The sequence below is a fragment of the Artemia franciscana genome, chromosome 7 (genome assembly GCF_032884065.1).
Source record: "Artemia franciscana chromosome 7, ASM3288406v1, whole genome shotgun sequence".
Taxonomy (NCBI): domain Eukaryota; kingdom Metazoa; phylum Arthropoda; class Branchiopoda; order Anostraca; family Artemiidae; genus Artemia; species Artemia franciscana.
Genome location: NC_088869.1, coordinates 1,981,609 through 2,004,375, shown reverse-complemented (window position 1 = coordinate 2,004,375; position 22,767 = coordinate 1,981,609). Strand labels below are relative to the sequence as shown.

General features: G+C 35.2%; 1 protein-coding gene across 1 annotated transcript in view; it reads left to right on the top strand.

The window, feature by feature from the left end:
* Window positions 1-22,767, top strand: part of LOC136028719 (cartilage oligomeric matrix protein-like) — a 136,446-nt gene that overhangs the window by 22,805 nt on the left and 90,874 nt on the right. Inside the window, exons 3-4 of the mRNA XM_065706587.1 lie at window positions 572-666; window positions 12,487-12,591. Of these exons, the coding sequence (XP_065562659.1) occupies window positions 572-666; window positions 12,487-12,591 (200 nt within the window). The remainder of the gene's footprint in view (window positions 1-571; window positions 667-12,486; window positions 12,592-22,767) is intronic.

The following is a 22,767-nucleotide window of genomic DNA, read 5'->3' as shown; positions in this document are numbered from 1 at the left end:
GTATAAAGCCCAGTCTTTTCAATGTTTAGCCAGCACTATTGCAATATGATGTATAGTTCAGACATGAAAAACAGTGCTGCTACCAAAAAAGTGCAACTACAATTAAACTACAGAATAACAGAAAAATAGTGCTTACTATACGGCTATATCAAAACCCTAGGTGGAAGTTAGGAGGGAAGTCTACGGCAAATATATCAAAGATGAATATTAAAATTAGTGATCTTAGCACTAGAACACATTGTAGTTTATCCTCTCTTTTGACTTTAAATGTTAAACGGTATATCCCCAAATTCAATACATAAAATAAATCTCAATATTCTAGATTTCCACAGTTTTTTAGAGTTCAACTTTCTACTTTTTGATGCTAGAACATATTCACAAATTGATGGCTCTCAATTAATTAGTGAGCAAAACTGAAAGATGTAGCTTCTGGTTTCACAAGGCTTTACTATGCCTGGTTGTTTATTTTGGCAAAAGTACGAATACCGATGACTAGAAATTTTCCAGAATTTGCAGTTTCTTTAATACCATATTATACAACACAAGAATACGAAGGGAATATTTTTTTTAGGATGTAATACTTCTGGTATATGTCCTGATTTAACATGGTGTGATGTTAATGCCGAATGTGAACTCCCGTTTGGAAAATTTAAATACCATTGTAAGGTGAGTAGGCTACTTAAACCTTTGCTGTGTATGTTTAGCTTAGTTAACAAGAAATGAGTGTCTCCAGCTTTTATTCAAGGCGTACTAATTACGCGGCTAGACTTCTAAAAAGTTCGCATTAGTCTTTGTAATTCACCTTTGCCTTATTGCTCTTTTCTTTTCTTCCTCGCACCTAAGCAAATCTTTAAGTAACTGCGGTTTCATTGAGAAACTATTTGTTATGGGTTTTGTCTAAATGTATTGTGTTTTGCCGTATTGAATATTTTTTCTTTGTTCAGTTTTTTTTCGAAATTCTAGTACTTTATTTTTCTTTTGGGATCTTTTACTTTATATCTTAAATTCTATCTTCAAATCATTAAAGAAAAAATAAAAGCAATTACAAACCATTCCAGGATTAGCCAATAGTATTACTACTCATGACGGTCACTGCATATGTCACCAAAATATCTAGTATTTCCTGTGAAAATAATCACTGTCTGTCAAAAGTTTTTACCCTTAGTTGAACTTTTATTTAAGGATTAGGCAATATTACTCATTTTTATGACACCTATACAACTGAATAAGGAGTCAATATTATTTGGTATGAACAGATTGGTAAGCCCCTGGGACTCATATCCCAGGGGTAGGAAGCATGAAATTAGGTGAAATAGAATTTGTTTGCTCAGGCAGGAAGGATGAGGTACATTGACAGGGAGTAGGGCTCATGATGAATAAGGAAGCTGCTAAATCTTGTTTAGGCTGGGAAAGTATTAATAATAGGATACTAATTACTCATTTTATGACTAAATAGTTCAGGGTGTCAGTTATAGTAGTATATCCCCCCGTTGAGCCAACTGATGGGCATACTAGTGAATCAGATGAATTTACTTACAGTTACAGAAGCAAATAGACAGGGTATCAGGTAGAAATATGGTGTTTTTTTCTAGAACGATTTTAATGCCCAGGCTGGTAGAAATAGGGATAGATGGTATCCTAGCCTAGGTAAATTTGGTATAGGAAAAGAAAGCAGTAATGGTTATAGGCTTTTGCTATTTTGTAGGTATAACAACCTAGTTATAACCAATACGGTGGTTGGTCACAAAATGGCCAATATGTTGACACTGTATTCACGTGATGCTAAGACAGCAAACCTTATTGATTATATTATTGTAAACAGAAGACTAGCAGGATCAATACGACATACTAGGGTGTATAGGAGTGCTGTTATTGATGTTAAAAGTAAAGATCACCATCTAGTAGTGTCTAAGGTTAATTTAAAGCTGAAATTTCGGAAGTGTAACTACCTCCTGGAAAGTTATAATGTTGGTAGACTCCAGGATGAAAGTTTGAGAAAAACTTCCGGGAACAGTTGAATACTAAACTTGAGAGTTTAAAATTTGACAATGTGGAGGGTGGATGGAATAATTTCAGAAAAACAATTTGTGAAGTTGCTGATGGTGTCTTAGGGAAGAGTGCTAAGACTGCAACTAGGAATATTAGTGAAAAAGCTTAAGGTTTAATAGAGAGTAGAAGGGGTTTGTAGAAGAATTATCTGAGTGATAGGTCGTATGAAAACAAAAAGAATGTAAAGAAAGTGGAGAAAGCATTAAAATATGAACTAAGGAGATGTGAAGCGGAGGGCATAGATAAAATTGCTGAGGATCAGGAAGATATGGCTAGACAGCATAATAGTAAAATATCATACTGGCATGATAATAAATTGAAAGAGAGTAGCCGATCCGGACTTGTCCCAGGTAAAGACAAAAATGGGGCCACAATTAGTGATAAAGAAAAAGTCAAAGAAAGATGGGTTGAAAATTTTGAGAATGTGCTAAACCGAGATACAGTTGCAGTATATAGATGAAAATAAAAAAGTTTGCGATGCCTTGGATGTGAAGGAAGATTTGTTTAGTGAGGAAGAATTAGCGACAGTACTGAAAGGATTAAAAAATAATAAGGCTCCAGGTGCTGATGGTATTATTAATGAATATCTTAAACATGGTGGCTCTGAGGTTAGGAATAAGCTACTGACGATGATTATGAACATGATTTTTGAAAAAGGGGAAGTATACAATGATTTTAGGAAAGCGTTAATCAAACCACTGTATAAGAAAGGTGACAAGAGTGAGTGCCGTGATTATCGCGGCATTGGTCTGGTCTCTGTAGATAGCAAATTACTGAATAGCATGATACTTTTTAGACTGAGAGATGCTGTAGACAAGTTTTAAAGGAAGAACAATGCGGTTTTAGAAAAGGTAGAGGATATGTCGACCAAGTTTTCACTCTTAGATTAATAATTGAGAAGTCCCTTCGTTTTCAAACACCTTTGGTCCTCAGTTTTGTCGATTATGAGCAAGCTTTCGATTCTGTTGATAGAAGAGCGTTAACAAAGGTCTTATCGTTATATAGTTTACCAGAAAAATACATTAAAGTGATTTGTGCTATGTACGAGAATAATACTGCTGCGTTTAAGGTAGGAAATGAGGTTAGCGACTGGTTTTGTATTAAATCAGGAGTTAAGTAGGGTTGTGTTCTATCCCCCTTTATATGGATCATTTTGATGGACTTCGTCTTAAAGAACACAGGAAAGGCAATTGGAGACCACAGGATCAAATGGGGAGGATCAAACGATCCTGGACTTAGATTATGCTGATGATTTAAGCATATTAGATGAAGTGTGAACAAAATGAATGTATTTTTAGAGGTTTTGCGAGTCCAGGGTGCCAAAATAGGCTTTAAAATTAATGTTAAGAAGACTAAGTCACTAAGGCTAGGAATAAGTGAAGATGAACAGGTGACATTAGGTAACGAAAAGATTGATCAGGTTGGGAGCTTCAGTTACCTTGGTAGTATTATTAGTAAAGATGGTGGGAGCAGTGAAGATCTTAAAAGTAGAATAGCTAAGGCTCAGGGTGTTTTTTCACAGTTAAAAAAAGTTTGGAAGAATAGAAAGATAAGTCTACAAACCAAGATTAGAATATTGAAAGCTACAGTGATGACAGTGGTCAAATATGGCTCTGAAGAATGGGCGCTCGGAAAAGCAGATGAAAATTTACTAGATGTTTTCCAGAGAAATTGCCTACACATTGTTCTGGGTACCCGACAGACTGACCGTATTTCAAACAGTAGGCTGTACGAAAAACGTAGTTAAATTCCGCTTTCTAGGGCTATAATGAAAGAAAGGTTGAGATGGCTTGGCCACGTTCTACGAATGAAGGATGACAGATTACCGAAGATTGTCCTTTTTGGCCAACCGTCTGGGGCTACACGGAAAGCAGGTCGTCCTTGTCTGGGTTGGGAGGATGTCATAAGTAAAGATTTAAAGGAAATAGGAACTTCTTGAGAGGGTGTAAAGAGGGAGGAATTAAATAGATTAGGTTGGAGGAGGAGCGTGCTTAGCTGTGTTGGCGTCAGGCAGCTTGGTGCTGCAGTGAGTTGTTATTTCAAGACTTTTGTTAGTCAGTTTTTGTTATAGGATGAGAAAAAAGTCACTCAAAAAATGCATTGCTTTTAGTAAAGCACAAAAAAGACTCCTACTTCTATTGTGAAACAAGAAGGATTATTTTACAAATTATATATCTAGTAAGATATTGCAAACATACCTTTTTGGAAATCTGTGCATCCGTAGTGTGTTTGAATTCAGTTGTAGTCCCATCTCAACACAGGCTGGAATTCTTATCTCCGTATTGTTACGAATAAACTAGTAGTTTAATTAGTTGTGCTAGAATTATCAGGTTTTAACGTACACATATAGCCGTTTAGTCAATTGATTCCTGAAAGTTCACATTAAATCTCTAATTTATTCGTGAAGTATACCCTTTTGACAATCTGCAAGCACACCGTTTGTTTTGATTATCTTCATTTTTCCCTTCTATGTTCTCTTGAATGTTTAATTTCATACCTTTAGCATTAATTATGTAAGCATAATAATAGCTGAGGTAATAGTAGGAGCAATGGAAGCAGTAAAGGTAAGGTAAAGGTAAAGGATACGGCATTAGACTTTACAGTCCCTACCGGCGGTGCTTATCTCCGTTTCTTGGCCCTTCAGCCAGGAAGTGCAATGGGGGGTTGGGGGCCAACCATCCTGTGCTTTCGCACACCCTTCCTGTTTACCTTCCCCAGATTTCTCCAGGTACCCATTTAAAGCTGGGTCGACTCTGGCTAAGCTTACAGAGTCACGCCACTGACTCCCGTCCCAAACTGAACAATTGGGTACTTAGACGTTGTCCTGAAAGTCAAAGATTGATCCAATAACCCTTTCCAAATATATTTCAGATACGCCCGTTTGATACTGTGTATGCACATAGTATATTATAATTTATTTCAACTTTCCTCTCAACATTTCCTCATGTTTAAGCTTCAATATGCAAAGCTATGATAGAAATTACCGCAAAAACAATAGTTTTACAGTTGTGTTAATGTTAGTGGGGGTAGTAGTTGTTTTAGAATATCCGAAAACTTTTGACTCTTGACTCTTGAAAAGAGCTATAGAACTTCCAATTTCCAATGACCAATCAAATTAAAAGTATTAAGATGAAATTACTATTTGCCTTACAAGGGGTTGCAGTTGGAGCAGTATTTTTAGTAGTTTAGTGGTAGTAGCGACGATATTGGTAGCAGTAGTACTAGTAGTAAAAGTAGCTGTGGTAGTCATGTTAGAATATGCTAGCAAATAGTACCTTTTGGTTAATTAATCTATCCCTCTTTGTATTTTCCAAATTGATAATTTTAGCCTCAAGGAGTCTTAAGGGTAAATCTCTGTTTCTCCGTTCGGGACTCTTGCACTTTTGGGGTTTGGGCCAACCCTGCTGTTCAACTTACTATAATTGACGCTTTTTTCAGGATTTCTTTACAAGCTATCCACTTTATGTTTGTTTTCCCATTTATTCAGTTTTAACGGTTTTTTTCTGTAAATTCATAATTATAAATAGTTTGACTTGTCTAAAAGTTTTGGCTTCTACTTTTTTGAGCAGCATTTCTTAGAGTTTCGTTGTTGGTTTTTGTCTGAAACTTATTATTTGGGTCTCCAAGACTATCCACTTTTGCTAACACTCTTATACTAAGCTATGTTAGTCAAAAGACTTTCTAATATTTTATTTAAAATGATTTTCCTTTTTTTACTAATTAATCTATTTTTGTATTTTATTGCACTTCTTTAACACTCCTAACATAAAAACAACATAATCATAAGAACAAGAATTTTCGTTAATAACAACAACATAATAACTTGTTAACAACAAGAACATAACAACAAGACATTTTGAGCCATACTCAAGTTTGATTGCGATTTCACCTGGAAGCTCTTTAAGCGATTCATAATGGCTAATAAAGAATTCAATTATTATATCTAATGGTACGTAATCAATATTTCTATTAAAGTTCACAAGCACTTTTGTTTTCACTCATTTATTGTTACATTCGTTCGAGATATTTTTGGACAGTGATCTTTTTTATACTTGCGATTTCATCATCTATTACCAAATTATTTTTGCATAGGTAGTAGTTCCGACAAAAAGATAGAGTATGCCTTATGACATTGCTACAGAGCTACTACCTTTTTTTATGGGCATTCAATGCCTGTCTTCATCCTACCTTGTTTGGACTGCTGATAACAAAAAAATGAAGATAAGGTTTTTCGATTAGTAGCTTGTTACCACAAGCACAAGTGAGCAGGTGGCCCTTTTGGTCAACTACTAGTTTAGAAACTAAAATAGTTCCTTTTTACATTTTTCTTGAGTAATAGTTTCTTTGGACTTTTTACTCTTCAACATCCACCTTTACAATAATTGAATATTTTGGTATTTCGAAGAAATTTGATTTTTCACTTTCATAACAACGCATATGTACATTTCCAATGAGATATCGATTATTGCTCGTTTTGTAGTTCATATATTTTTTTTTTTATGTGCATTCAATGCCTCAATAATTCAATTATCCACAAAAACTTCCTTGAGGCATTCCCTTTATAATTCTCTGATGAATCTCACACTTCTGTTTGCGTGCTAATTCACGCACAAAGAAAAAATGTATTCTTATATATCGAGTAATCACTGAAGGTAATTGCCTAGTAGTTACTTAGAAAGTAGCGGCTTCAGTGACTATATCTTTTGATTCACCATAATCAGTTCATTTATGGCTTTTTCAAAGTCAGAGACATCAGAATGGGATTTTTCCAGGCTCAGAAACTTGTAAACCCGATATTTTTCTAAATAAAAGAAAAAGCGTACAGAATTTTCTGGATTGAATTGTCTTGAAGTTTGGATATGGGTTCTTCTGAGCTATATGTCTTACAGTTTCATAGGTGTTTGTTGTTGAAAATGTTTTGTGAAACATATAATTTAAAGGATGAAAAACGCTTTCAAGGAATCTTTACTGAAAGACTTTAATTAAAAGTTGAAAAGAACAAAACAGAAACAAAAATTTTTGAAAAAATGAAACACTAATATATAAAACGAAAAAAAAAATAAAACTCTTTTTTTTGAAAAAACAAACTATGAATCACTAATTTTGGAAAAAAAACCTTTATACCTTAAAAGCGAAAGAATGAAACATATTTCTCTAAGAATATCATTTTAGCACCAAAATGCTCAGAATCATGCAAATAAATTTTTTTCAAAATTCAGGGACAAGTGAATAGGATATTCAAGTCACAGATAAATGAATAAGATTTTTTCAAAAATCAGAAAGTGTTACTTTAAAATAAAAAAAAGACGAATGATTCCAAACCTCTTTTAGAGTCGGGATAAGGACCCTTAAATCTAGTGGTTCATCCTTCACAGTTCGAACCAAAACAAAAGTCTCAAATGAACAAATTATATTTGACAGTACATAATTGGAAGGGAAAAGAAGCTTATTAGACCAATAAACTTATCCCTAACGGTGAAATCCAACTGGCATTGCCGTTGTGATCTAGCACAAGAGATTTTTATAATTCTTAATTAAAATCTTAAAGGACTTAAAATTAATTAGTTCTTATGAATATAGAATATATTTTAAAATATAAATAGTTCTTGAGGATGTTTCTCTTCCTGCCCTCTATAAAGAGGATAAGAACACCACCAATAGAAATTATAAAGTCAAATGAAGAGGCTAAATTCTAAATTTAAAGGACTGCGAAAACCAAAGTGCCTTAACCCAAATAAGTTTTATTCCCATAAAACATTGATTTTAACTGCCTTAAAATCCCAAAAACCAAAAAAAAAAAAATCAAACTCTAATAATGAAAATAAATGCATATATTTGAGAAAAACCAATAATGAAGTTTTAAAATTGAAAAAAGATACAACCAATTTTGAAACAAAAACAAAAATCTGATCGTCTAAGTGACCAAATGTATGAGCGTCGAGAATTCCGATTATGATTAGTATCTCAAAAAATCATACTTAAAACAAACGTCTGGAAGGGATAAAATAATAGTCTCTCTACATTCCCAAGAAAAATTAAGAGCATGGGTTGCCAAAAAATAAAAAAATCAAGATTTATGAGTGCTATAACTGAGTACAATAGGATATGCAATTCAAATATCCCCACAAATGAATGATGGGGAGGGCCCCTTGGTTGTGGAAAGCTAAAAACGGCAAAAGTTGCTCACTATTAATAAATAGCTATTCTTATCAATATATTTTTGACCTTTAGCTTAAAAATCTGGAAAGATAAGTGTTCGTATACCTTCGATGAAACATAAAACTCTTGAAAAGTGAAAAAAAGAATATAAAAGATGGAATGAAGCAAAATTAAAGATGAAATTGCAAACTAAACTGAGAGATAGACCAAGCTTTAAGAGAAGAATAGTATAGTTTTAGTGGAGGTAGAGGATCTGTCGACCAAATTTCCACTCTTAGGCTACTAGATGAAAAGTGCCTGAATCGTCAAACACCTTTTTCCTCAGTGTTATACATCGTGAGCAAGCGTTCGATTCTTTTGATAGAAGATCTTTAGCAAAGGTCTTATCCTTGTACGGTTTCCCAGACAAATTCATGAAAGCTATTAGTATTAAAAGGAATAGAGGGTAAAGGATGCGGTACTAGATCCTTAATATCCAAACTGGCGGCACTGATCTCTGTCTCAAGACCCTTCAGCTTTCAGTTATGTACAAGAGTAACACTGCTAGAGTTAAGGTAGAAAATGAGGATAACAGTTGGTTTTGTTTTAAACCAGGAGTTAAGCATGGAACTCTTCTACCCCCTTTATATGGATCATTTGATGGACTTTGTTTTCGGGAGTACAGGAAAGGCAATGGGAAACCAAGGAATTAAATGGAAAGGAAACAATTCCTTGAACTTAGATAATGCTGATGGTTTAAGCATCCTAGATGAAGGTGAGAGAAAAATGAATAAGCTTTTAGATGTTATGTGAGTTCAGAATACTAGAATAGGTTTGAAAATTAATGATGAGAAGAATAACTCACTAAGGCTAGGAATAATTAAAGATGAAAAGATGAAGTTGGGCAATGAACAGATTAATAAGGTGGGAAGCTTCACTTACCTTTGAAGTGTTATTAGTAAGGACGATGGGACCAGTGAAGATGCTAAAAGTAGAATAGCCAAGGCTAGAGGCGTTTTTTCACAGTTAAAAAAAGTTTGGAAGAAAGGGAAGACAAGGCTGCAAACCAAGGTTAGAAAATTGAAAGCCACCGTGATAACAGTGTCCAAATATGGCTCTGGTGCATGGGCCTTCAGGAAAGTGGATGAAGATTTGCTTGATGTTCACCAGAGAAATTTCCTATGGATTGATCTGCATACCCCACTGACTGATAGTATTTCAAACAGCAGGCTGTATTAAAACTATGATCCATCCCACTTTCTAGGGCTACAATAAAAAAAGGTTGAGATGGTAAGGGCTCGTTCTGTGGATGAAAGATGACAGATTTCCAAAGAATATCCTTTTTGGCCAACCATCTAACCTGCTAAGCGAAAAGCAGGTCGTCCTCATTTGAGAGAGGAGGATGTCATATAAGAAGATTTAAATGAAATGGGAACTCCCTGGGAGGGTGTAAAGAAGAAGATTTGGGATGGATTTGGATTGTGGAGGACCTAGCGTGGCTTTTTTGGCCTCGGATGGCTTGGTACTGCAGTGAGTTGTTGTTAGTAGTAGTAGTAGTAGTAGTAGTAGCAATGTCATTAATTATAGATATCCCTAAATATGCACTAGAAATTTCAACCTTAGGCTTTCTGGGTACACCGCTGATATACCTTTTGAGACCATGCAGGCATATAGTATTTTTAGATTTAAAACAAAATCTTCCTCTACATTCTCTGAAAATATCTCTTTAAAACCCATAGCTTTGGCAGTAATACCAGCAATTACAGTAAAAAAAACAATAGTACTATGGATATTGTGCCTTTTGGGTGGTCAAAAATCCCCCTCCGACATACACTAGACATATATAATATGATGTAATCCTGGGACATAGCTGTACACACCTTTTTCAATAACCTGTTTCAACACGGTTTATTTTAATTTAGTTCAAAATCCTTCTGATCATTACTTGAAAGCTATAGAATAATACCCTTAATTTACAAAAATGGCAATAGCAGTAGTAAATGTAGTATCATTAGTTGCAATCTTATAAGTAGTAGTAGTAGCAGTATACGGTGTATTAGGAGTTGTAGCTGTAGCAGTAATTTCAGGAGAACCAAAAAGTTTTAGGAGTATGCACAAAATACCTTTTCGGGAAGGCACAGTATGCACTGATGGTTTCTTGAATATTGGTGATGCGCTGTTTTGACAACCTACATGCACGGAGTGTGTTTTCTTTCGTTTAAACTGCCTCTAAGCGTTCGGTGAAAGTATCACCTTCGAAACGTGTGCCGCAGTAGTAATAGTTGCAATAGTAGATTTAAGATTAGGATTAGTAGTAGCTAGCTAGTGATAATAGAAGACCGAGAAGCAGCAGCAGCATTAGTAGCAGCAGTAGTTGCAGTAGGAATAACCACAGTTTGTCTTTTGGCTATTACATTATCCCTCTCAGCACGTCTGGAAAATTTCAATTTAGTACCATAAGCTGTCTCTGGAAAATATCTCAGACATATCTTTGCAATTTAAACGAACATAGAGTCCTTTGATTAAGTTTATCATATCCCTAAATGTTCCTTAAAACTTCACTTTAAGACCCTTAGCCCCATAAAAAGTTGTAATCACATGAGCAATATTATGAGTAATATTATTAATATTTACAAGTGCCTTTGGGTTAGTTCATCCTCCTTATCCTGCCGCAGTAATTTAAGTCAATAATTTAAGTCTTTCCTAAGATATCGCTAACAAATCCTATTGACATGCTAAATAAATTTTTTGTGCTTTGATTTAACTGAAGCTTTCCTTAGTTCACCATAACCTGAACCATAATTTTACTAGTAACAGCAGCAGTAGTAGTAGTAGCAGCAGTAGTAGTAGCAACATGAAGTAAGTGCTTTCTGCTTCAGCACACCCTGAAATTTCAACTTAAATATTCCTGGTAGTTCTTTGAAAACTAATGGCACAAAATTTTGACTATCCGAATTCTCACTATGTTCTTTGATATAGCTCAACATTCCCCAACATTCCCTTCAACCTAATACTGTTAGCTTCAGCAGTAGCGATAGCTGTAGTCATCGCAATAATATTAATAGCAAAATACAAATATAACTTTCTTTCTTCAACATCCCTTTTAACCAACTCTAAGAGTTTAACTTAATAAATAAACCTAAACAGCTCCAGGGATATGGCTGATACGTTCTTTCGACAACCTGGATGTAGAAAGTATGTTTTGATTAAGTTTGATAGCCTCTCAACCTTTCCTGAGAACTTGACCTTAATACCCTTATAGTTAGTAGTAGAACTATCAGGAGTAACTATGGTAGCACAAGTATTAATAGAGAAACTGGCAATAGTTGTGTTATTGGTAGTAGAAGTAGTATTGATAGCATGAAAATAGCTTAAGTGGATATTAGTTGTGGAGCCCTCTTAGCCTGCTTTAGAAGTTTCAACATAATACTGATGGGAACTTTTAAAACCTGATGCGCATATACTTTGCTTTGATTTAGTTCAGCTTTTTCATCAGTATTTAATGTATCGTATTTACAATTTCATGTTAATAACCTTGCCCTTAGTCTTAGTCACAATAAAAAAAAAGCAGCAGTAGTAGTTATGTTGGCATTAGTTTGCACATATTGCCATTTGGCCAACAGATAAACAAACTTATTAAAAAGGGAAGTTTTAAATTAATGCAATATGTCTTTGCTGAGATGCAATCTTTTTACTACCTGCAGGCACATTTTTTTTGACTAGTTAAATACTACCCTCAACATTCCTCGAAAGTTTCTCTTGACTACCCTTAGTCTTTTTGGACACAAAAGGTGAAGCATGCCTCCCCTTTTGAATAACAAATACTATTTGTTATCCGTGAACAAATTGAATAAACTAGAGCCCTAATCGAAGGATTAAAATGGAAGCACTAGTTCCCAGAGGAATAGGTATTGAACCCTTCAATGTTGCCAAACAACATGACTATCTGAAAATTTTTAAAGGAGGTCCTTGGAGAAAATAGGTGAATTTTAAAAGGGACTAGTTGCGCACCAATTCCTTTTGACTCTTAAAAAGGACATAAAATCTGTGAATTTACAATCCAACAAGTCTCTTTTGGTGATTTAAATTAAACCTGTCCATACGAAGTACCTTAGTTAAAAAGAAAATACATTGTTTCTGATTGTGCCTACTTCACTCTCTACCTAGGCAGCACTGTATTATTGCCTTGCATTAGCTTTAAAGCTTCACACTACTACAAAAGAATGTAGAATGATCAAATTGTTAATTTTCTGGTTCTCCCGTGTTTAAATTACTCTAGCTTGAGATTTTCCATTGTAGTGTAAAAGCGGTTTTGCTGGTAATGGTCAAGTTTGTGGTCCCGACAAGGACTTAGATGGGTGGCCCGACATTGATCTTTCCTGTGATGACCTGAAGTGCAGGAAGGTAAAATATTTTTCTTAATAATACTTTTTAAGTGCGACGGTAATATATCTTTTTAGTGTTAAGTATTCCCCAGAATTTTGAATAAAATTTGATCTCACTTAGCTTTTTTCCTTAGATTTTAACAAAAAGAAAAACTGAATTTCATCCTGACACAATAAATGTAACACCGTGGTCTTAAGAAGCAGTCAGGAAAGTTCAATCTCTTACATTTTCTGAATTTGGCTATCATGTTAATGAGAAAAAAAATAAGTATGGATGATAATGAACGAACAGTAAATAATGTGAAATATAACAAATTTAAAATGTGCGGTCGTGAGCTTTTCTTTTAACTAATGATGTTTAATTCAAAAAGTAACGAGTTAATTTCTTAAGGTTTGCTGAATACAATTTTTTGAATGTACTATGCACAAAAAAGAACATGACATCTAAAGAGATCTTTAATATTATCTGTACCATTACCCACCACTCACTCTAGTGACAAGCAATCGGAGGCAAACACAGCTGCTGCAAGCTCTTCCTCCACCAAGATCTATTCAAAAGTTTAATCTTTATCCTTAATCTGTTTAAACAGTAGGTGGGTAAAGGTTTGCTAGATGTTTTCTAGGCTTACGGATTATTCAGGATACCCAACTCACTGACCGCACATCAAACAATAGGCTTCAAGAAAAGTGTGATTCATTCCTATTTCTTAAGGCTATAATGAGAGAAGGCATGAGATAGCTAGGGGCCATTCTAAATTTCATTGCCTGACATTAACCTGTATTTTCTATTTCTTTCACTTGATTGATATGGCTTTCGCCAGTAGGTCATGCAGGAATGATCCTGATATTTTGTGCTATATCTGCGGAGATCATATGCTGTCAGTGACAGGAGGAACATCACAAAATTTGTAAAACATCCTTACGAGGCTTACTTTGAATTCAAAAAGGGTTTTCAAGGTCATTCCTGGGAACCACGCATGGTGTGCAAAAATTGCATAGAATACCTCTGGCCGTGGATCACAGCTTGTTGAAGAAGACTTGCTTTGATCTGTTGGTCTCAAGAGTCAAAGAGACAATTTTGCTTGGTGAGGAAGTGCGTATCACTTTCTTTCATAGAAGACATGAGTATATGGACTGCTGCTTCTACCAGGAGGAAAAATTCGTGAGCTGCCAAGATGTCACCAGTCTCTTTGGTGAAATCAGCACTCTTCAAAATGATCCAAGAGACTGATGACAATTAATAGACTGCAACAAACGCTCTTTGAAGTGTGCGCACCTCCACAACGGAAACTAGCTCTGAAAGAAAAATATGAATCATGTGATCGAAAAATTCCAATATGAGCAGTACTAACGGATTATCTGCATCAAATTCAAGGCGGTGAGCTTTCTGCTTGGTCAGCAGACAAGGTTCAAGAAGTACCCACCCTTTATATACATGTGGAGCAGTTGTGACAAATCTCAACAATTTGTAACGACAAAGTGGCTGGTGCCAAAGCAGTTAGTACCTTGGGCAAAAAACAATGTAGGAAAACCTCTTATCGATCAGCGAAGATATTGATCCCTCCGCTACATATGAAGCTTAGATGAATATAGCAGTTCACACACACTCTTGAAAAAAAAATGGAATGTGTGTCAACTACCTATTCCAAGCCTTTCCCTCAACAGACCATTGAGATACTGAAGGCCAGCATTTTTGATGGCCCAAAGATACAGCAGCTCAAAAAGGACTATTAGCTCGAAAACTGAATGAAAACACAAGAGTGCACCAAGTTGAATTTGATTTTTACAGGTAGTGAACGGCTTCCTGGGAAATATGAAGGCAGCATTCCACGCCAACTCGGCAGCAGCATGATTAAGGTCTAGCAATAATTCAGGTGTCTGATGGGTATAAACAAAATGTCCTTCTCTCTCACATGAAGAAGATGCCTGAAAACCTTGGGTATTGAGTAACAAGTACGGAGAAAGGTCCCATCAGGACATGGTTAAAACAAAGGAGAGGTACCAGGGAAGGTAGGATGCGGAGATGATGGTGGACTACTGATGATCGCTGAAAAGGGACAACCCAGCTGCTGCTCCACGGGAAGAAACACCGATTTATGCCATTAACTCAAAAAAATGTCACGCGACGCTCAGTCTTTTAATAATATTATGAATTATTCTTATCTAATTTTAATGAGTAAATAGAAACTGAATTTGGATACGATGAGTCTTTTTCTTGAGGAAGACGGAAAAAATCGTCAGGGGCGTCTCAGCTGATGACCCGTAATTTTTGTTAAGCAAAATAGATTTTTTTTAATATTTGTAGCGAAAATCTTTTCCTGAACTGAGAAAAACTAAGGTCATTTTTAGACTCGAGTTATCAAAATTAGTCTAATTCAGCAGGAAAATCCTGGACGATTTAGTTTTGTAAACTTAGTTTTGTTACCCAGTGTTATCAAACGTTAGGGGCCAGCAGCGACCGAGCAGACTCAATGTTTTCCAGCATCCAATGACCTTATTGCAATAACCCTCACTTATTTGCATAAAACGGTGGCTTCAACTTTCACCTATAAGAAAGTATATGAATTGTATATTAGTTGTTATAAACGGTGATTTGGACCATAAACACGTAACTCTGATAATTCACTGGTTGTACTTGTTCCAAAGTTTTTATACCTTTTTATTCAAAAGATTCCTGCTAAATTAATTGGTTTGGGACTCACCGCTTAACATTTGCTTCCAGGACAGAAGTGCTGGATTGCTATTTCTTCTTCTATGCCAGAATCGGCATCGCTTCTATCGGGTGTGTGAAAAGTATTTTCCTTTTTGCCGAGGGGGTGAAAATGTTCTAACCAAGTGCCTGGCAAAAATTTTTTCTAAACTTTTTCAATTTGACAAGATCGTTTAAATGGTAAAAAAGTTTGAGAAGGTCACTGAAAAAATAGAGGTGGTGCAATATTGTCTTTACTTAGAGGCTCCTTAGCAAGAGGTTTTAATTTTCATAGCTTAGGAAACCAGCCTCGTTTGATTCTATTATATTGAAAATTCCTTCTGTCTATTTTATTTATATCTTGAACTTATGTATTGTTGTTAACGAGTATTTTTCAGACACATAAAAATTCTATCCCGTTTTTACTTTAAATTTTCTGTCCCTTCAAGATTAGTTTTCTGATCATAAACTACGTCTCAAACCTTTTATTCTGTCTTATTTTTTGTTTTTTCATCATATTATTACTTTTTTATGCTTTTCAAAATACCATGTTCAAAGCTACTTTCTCCTTTGTCTTTCTGATCCTAATAGTCAGTTCATATTTACATTTATCAAGACTACAGTTGATTCGTTCTCCCTTTATTAGCTCCATATAAATTTTGGGTCCTTAAAATGTTGTAAGAATAATTGAAGTGTCTCTTATATTCTCTAATTATGTGCTATTTATGGCAAATATCATATATATTAAATGATGGCATTAATAATTGGGTTTCTGTTTAATGTACATTTCTAAAATGGATGCAATTCTTCTATTCTTTCAACCGTCTTTTTGTTTTGAGACAGCTTTTTATCTTATGTAATAACTTGGCTCTAAAACAAACTTCATTATATCATTTGATTATCTTTAGATATTTCCACGTTAAAAAAAAGGCAACTTATTTGAGCTTTTGCAAAAGTGCTTGAAATGTTGTAAGAAGAATTGAAGTGTCTCTTCCGTAATTGAAAGTGAAAGTGAATTGAAAGAATTGAAGTGAGTTCATCTGTAGTTGGAAAAGTGTAACGATAGGAATTAAAATTGTCAACTATCAATAAAACACAATGATTTGCTTTTCCTGAAACCGGCAAACCCCCTCCTGATCGCCAAATATGTAATGGCTTTCTGGTGAGCGAAAATTAGCAGACTACGACTGTGTAGACTACGTGTAGACTACTGTAGACTACTTCTGTGTAGACTACGATTACAAGAAACTCCTACTCCAGTATTTAATATTTTTTTCAGCAACTGTTAGACTTGACTACAATATTGAACAGTTTATTCTTATCTATTCGGTTTTATCTTAAATTAAATAAAAAAAACTAGTTTTTTTAACTGAAAGTAAGGAGCGACATTAAAACTTAAAACGAACAGACATTACTCCGTATATGAAATGGGTTGTCCCCTCCACAGTCCCTCGCTCTTTACGCTAAAGTTTGACTCTTTGCCACAATTCTACTTTTTAAAACAATTAAAAACTTTAGCGTAAAGAGCGTGGGACTGCGGAGGGGACAACCCATTTCATATACGGAGTAATTTCTGTTCGTTTTAAGTTTTAATGTCGATCCTTACTTTCAGTTAAAAAAACTAGTTTTTTTTTTATTTCATTTCTGAACGTTTTTGAACTAATGCATGTTTGATTTTGGCTCTCCGCACATAAATTATTGAAATGAAATTTGTATATTATTTTTTTTTTTTTGGCTAAATGGCTTTCTCTTAGTTTTGATCAGACGATTTTGAGAAATAAGGGGTGGGGAAGGAGGCCTAGCTGCCCTCCAGTTTTTCGGTTACTTAGAAAGGCTACTAAAACTTTTAATATTCAACGAAAGTTTTTATTAGTAAAAAATATACGTAACTTAAGAATTAACTTACATAACAAACTTTTATATTCTTATATTTTTATTATGTGTACGAGGGGGTTTGTACCCTCGTTAATACCTCGCTCTTCACACTAAATCGTAAGTTTTGTCCCAATTCTTTAAGAATGACCCCTGAATCAAAAAGGCCGTAGAATAAATAGTTGAAATCACTAAAAATATTTTAGCATAAAGAGCGAGGTATTTATCTCCTTCTAAATACCTCGCTCTTTATGCTAAAGTATTTTTAGAACCCTCATATGCGTAATAATCTCTGTTCGTTTTAAATTTCAATGCTATTCCTTATTTTCATTTGAAAAAACGTTTTCATATTTTTTTTTCATTGTTTTTTTTATAGTAATGCTAGAAAATCCTGCGCCCTTTTCATTGAATTTTTCTTTCCACATGACATATTCCTCAAAGGAAAGATCCTCCCACAAAGCCCTCTCCCATCAACCCCACCCCCAAACCAAAAAATCACCATGAAAACGTCTGTACACTTCCCAATAACCATTACTATATGTAAACACTGGTCAAAGTTTGTAACTTGCAGCCCCTCCCTCAGGGATTGTGGGGGAGTAAGTCGTTCCCAAAGACATAGTTATTATGGTTTTCGACTATGCTGAACAAAATGACTATCTTAAAATTTTAATCTGTTGACTTTTGGAAGAAAATGAGCGTGGGAGGAGGCCTATTTGCCCTCCAATTTTTTGGTCACTTAAAAAGGGCACTAGAACTTTTCATTTCCGTTAGAATGAGCCCTCTCGCGACATTCTAGGACCACTTGGTCGATAAGATGACCCCTGGGAAAAAAAAAACAAAAAAAAACAACAAACAAATAAACACGCACCCGTGATTTGTCTTCTGGCAAAAAATACAAAATTCCACATTTTTTAGATAGGAGCTTGAAATTTTTGCTATAGAGTTCTCTGATATACCGAATGCGATAGTGTGATTTTCGTCAAGATTCTATTACTTTTAGGGGATGTTTCCCCCTTTTTTCCAAAATAGGGCAAATTTTCTCAGGCTCGTAACTTTTGATGACAAAGACTAAATTAATTGAAACTTATATATTTAGAATCAGCGTAAAAATTCGATTCTTTTGATGCATCTTTTAGCATCAAAATTTCGTTTTTTAGAGTTTCGTTTACTATTGAGCCGGGTCGCCCCTTACTACAGTTCCTTACCACGAACTGTTTGAAAAGAAAATAATTCGGTATCTCGGGGCTTCTGACATTATTACTCCTTTGCGGAAGTTAGGCTCAAAATTGAAAAAGGATTATATTTTTTCTCTGGGCCCCTTCCACCTCTTAGTTCGTTTATTTTCCCGTTAGTTTTCACCTGTTTTCGCTTTATAGTTGTGTTATCTCTTAGCAGTTCTTTCGTTAGTTGAGTTATGGCTGTGGTATATATGTTTTATCGCTCGTATAGTTGTGTTATTTTCAAATTATACTCCATAATGTAGAGGCTCCGAACACCCAGCATTGTATATTAAGCTCTTAATTTGACGTTTTTTTCTAACGTGACCAGATTCGTCCTGCGACCTTTTCATTGAATTTTTTTTCCCCATGGCATATTTCTCCAAGGAAAGATCCTCCCACATAGCCCCCTCCCTCAACCCTACCCCCAAAACCAAAAAATCCCCCTGAAAACGTCTGTACACTTCCCAATAACCATTATTATATGTAAACACTGGTTGAAGTTTGTAACTTGCAACCCCTCCCCCAGGGACTGTGGGGGAGTAAGTCATCCCCAAAAACATAGTTATTATGATTTTCGACTATGCTAAACAAAATGGCTATCTCAAAATTTTGATCCGTTGACTTTGGGAAAAAAATGAGCGTGGGAGGGGGCATAGATGCCCTCCAATTTTTTTGGTCGCTTAAAAAGGGCACTAGAAATTTTCATTTCCGTTAGAATGAGCCCTCTTGCGACACTCTAGGACCACTTGGTCGATACGATGACCCCTGGGAAAAAAAAAAAAAAAACTAACAAATAAACACGCACCCGTGATTTGTCTTCTGGCAAAAAATGCAAAATTCCACATTTTTGTAGATAGGAGCTTGAAACTTCTACAGTAGGGTTCTCTGATACGCTGAATCTGATGGTGTCATTTTCGTTAAGATCCTACGACTTTTAGGGGGTGTTTCCTCCTATTTTCCTAAATAAGGCAAATTTTCTCAGGCTCGTAACTTTTGATGGCTAAAACTAAACTTGAATAACTAAACTTGAAACTTATATATTTAAAATCAGCATTAAAATGCGAATCTTTTGATGTAGCTATTGATATCAAAATTCAATTTTTTAGAGTTTTGGTTACTATTGAGCCGGATCGCTCCTTACTATACAGTTCGTTACCACGAACTGTTTGATAATAGGCTACCTATTCCTACAAATGACATGTATGTTTGCTGATAAAAAAAATGCGAAAAATTTGTTAGGTTGAGTTCTAGTGCCTTTGATAGTTCTTGCTTAATATTTTTCTACTTGTTTTAAACGAGCAATAACTATATATATATATATATATATATATATATATATATATATATATATATATATATATATATATATATATATATATATTCGCGCCACCCCAACACCTAGTTGGTGGGGCGCTTCGCGCCCCCCCAAGCCCCCCCGCGCGCGTAAGTCGTTACGCGCCATATTAGTTACGCGCCATTGTAGTTGTGTCCCTGTGTCCCATCTGTGAATAGAGATAGATATAAATATATGTTTTTAACTACGTAAAACATGCGAATATACAACATTCTTCGCTGTCCCATTGTCTGTGCATATAAATAGATTGTCAGGTTTACTGACTCTTGAACATGCAACATATAATTGTCCATAGGAAAAACAATCCGTATTCAGATCTATACCTCATTATTCTAATGATGTGTCCCTGTGTCCTGGTCGTCATTTATATTCCCTGTGTCCCGGTCGTCATTTGTGTCCCGGTGTCCCAGTTTGTAATTTCTCTTTGAGTGTCCCGGTCGTCATTTATATTCCCTGTGTCCCGGTCGTCATTTGTGTCCCGGTGTCCCGGTCTGTAATTTCTATTCGAACAATCCCTGTGTCCCGGTCGTCATTTATATATCCTGCCTGTGCCCCCGGCGTCCCCGTTGTAGTTGTGTCCCTGTGTCCCGGTCGTCATTTATATTCCCTGTGTCCCGGTCGTGATTTGTGTCTGGGTGTCCCAGTGTGTAATTTCTCTTTGAGGTTCCCGGTCGTCACTTATATTCCCTCTGTCTCGGTCGTCATTTGTGTCCCGGTCTGTAATTTCTCTTTGAGTGTTTTTTCTTTTTAGTTTTTTTTTAGTTTTTTACCTTTTTTCTTTTTTCAGTTTTGTTTTTCTTCTTTATTTTTCAGCGTCACTATGAAGTACATATCGACGAACCTTTGTTTTTTTAACTTAAATCTGGTAGGCATTGATGACCTTATCCAAGTCAAAATGCCAAACCCAATAGGTTCTTCAGTCATTTTACAATTAAACATTTTTCCGCGAACAAATGTCTTAAATACCGTTAATGACGTCACCGTCAAAGCAAAAATGACGACGACTAGTTTCATGACGTCAGCCGACACAGAAACATGACGTCACCTGATCCACAGATCCACAGACAGATAACTTATTTTTATATATATAGATATATATATATATATATATATATATATATATATATATATATATATATATATATATATATATATATATATATATATATATATATATATATATATATATATTTCATATTTCAGTTTTTTCAAAGATATTTGAATATTAAAGCAAGTCTAATTTCTAACAAAGATATCAACTAACCTTCAAAGTTGTGGTTTTTTTAAGGCTTTTGAATTTTTGTAATCCCCGTTTTTTTATTTTATTTTTTTTAGTTTTTTCTTTTTTTTAAGTTTTTTTCTTTTTTTTTAGTTTTTTATTTTTTTTTGTTTTTAGTTTTTTTTAGTTTTTTCTTTTTCTTTTTAGTTTTTTTTTTAGATGTTTAACTTATTTTGGTTTTTATGGCACTTGGTATTAACCAAGTGAAATAAAACGATCGCAAATTCTGTTGGTCTGTCGGTCTCGGTTTTGCTACTTTAGTCAGTTTCAGGTAAGCTAGGACGATGAAAGTTGGCAGGCGCATTAGAGACCAAACCAGATTAAGTTAGAAATAGTTGATTTCCCGATTTGACCGTCTGGGGGGGGAGTGGGGGCTGGTTCATTTGGAAAAATAGAAAAAATTAGGTATTTTTAACTTACTAAGGAGCGATTGGATTTTAATGAAATTCGGAAGTTTGGAAGGATATCGTGTCTCAGAGCTCTTATTTTAAATCCCAGCCGGATCTGGTGACTTTGGGGGGAGTTGGAGGGGGAACCTAAAATCTTGGAAAGCACTTAGATTGGAGGGATTAAGATGGTACTTGGTGATAAAAATTGAGTACAAGTCCTAGATACGCGATTGACATAACCGGAACGGATCAGCTCTCTTTGGGTTAGCTGAGGGGAGGGTTAATTATGAAAAATTAGAAAAAATGAAGTATTTTTAACTGACGAACGGGCGATTGGATCTCAATGAAAATTCATATTTAGAAGAATATCATGTCTCAGAGCTCTCATTTTAAATCATGACCGGATCCAGTGACATTGGGGGAGTTTGGGGACCTTAAATCTTGGACAACGCTTAGAGTGGAGAGATTGGGATGAAACTTGGTGGGAAAAATAAGCAGAAGCTTTAGATACGTGATTGACATAATCGGAATGAATACACTCTATTTGGAGGAGTTAGGGGGGGGGGTTAATTCTGAAAAATTTGAAAAAATGACGTATTTTAAGGAGTGATCGGATCTTAATGAAACTTCATATTTAGAAGGACCTTATAACTCAGATCTCTTGTTTTAAATCCCGAAAAAAACTAGTGTCATTGAGGGATAGTTTGGGAGGGGGGGGACCAGAAATCTTGGAAAATACTTAAAGCGGAGGGATCAGGATGAAACTGGGGGGGGGGGCAAGAATAAAAACAAGTCCAAGATACCTGACTGACATAACTGGACCAGATCTGCTCTCTTTGGTGGAGTTAGGGAGGGGGGAATAATTCAGAAAAATAAGAAAAAATGAGGTATTTGTAACTTACGAACGGGTGATCAGATCTTAATGAAATTTGATATTTAGAAGGATCTTGTGCTTTAAAGCTCTTATTTTTAATTCCTGCCGTATCCTGTAACTTCGGGGAGATTAGAGGGGGAAACCGAAATTCTTGGAAAACGTGAAAATTTGGAACATACTAAGGAATAATTAGCTGATAATCAACTGGTGTCCTTTGGCTTGAACTCTGGTGTTCGGCAAGCGGTCGGCTTTTTAAGGGATTAATATCGTTCTTGAAGTATTTCTGTGTAAATGCAATAACTTAAATGCAAAATGGGGAGTGGAAGGGGTTACTATTAGTCCTCATTTTCAATTAAAATACTCTTGAGTTAAACAAACAGTAGGTGACTACTGCAAACATTCTAGGTAGTTTCGATTACATCAAATGCAGAAATAATTTAAAAAAAAATATGGATACTAATTCGGAATTTAAAAATTCAGGTTCAATTTAACTCATTAAAAGCTATGGAATGTTATGG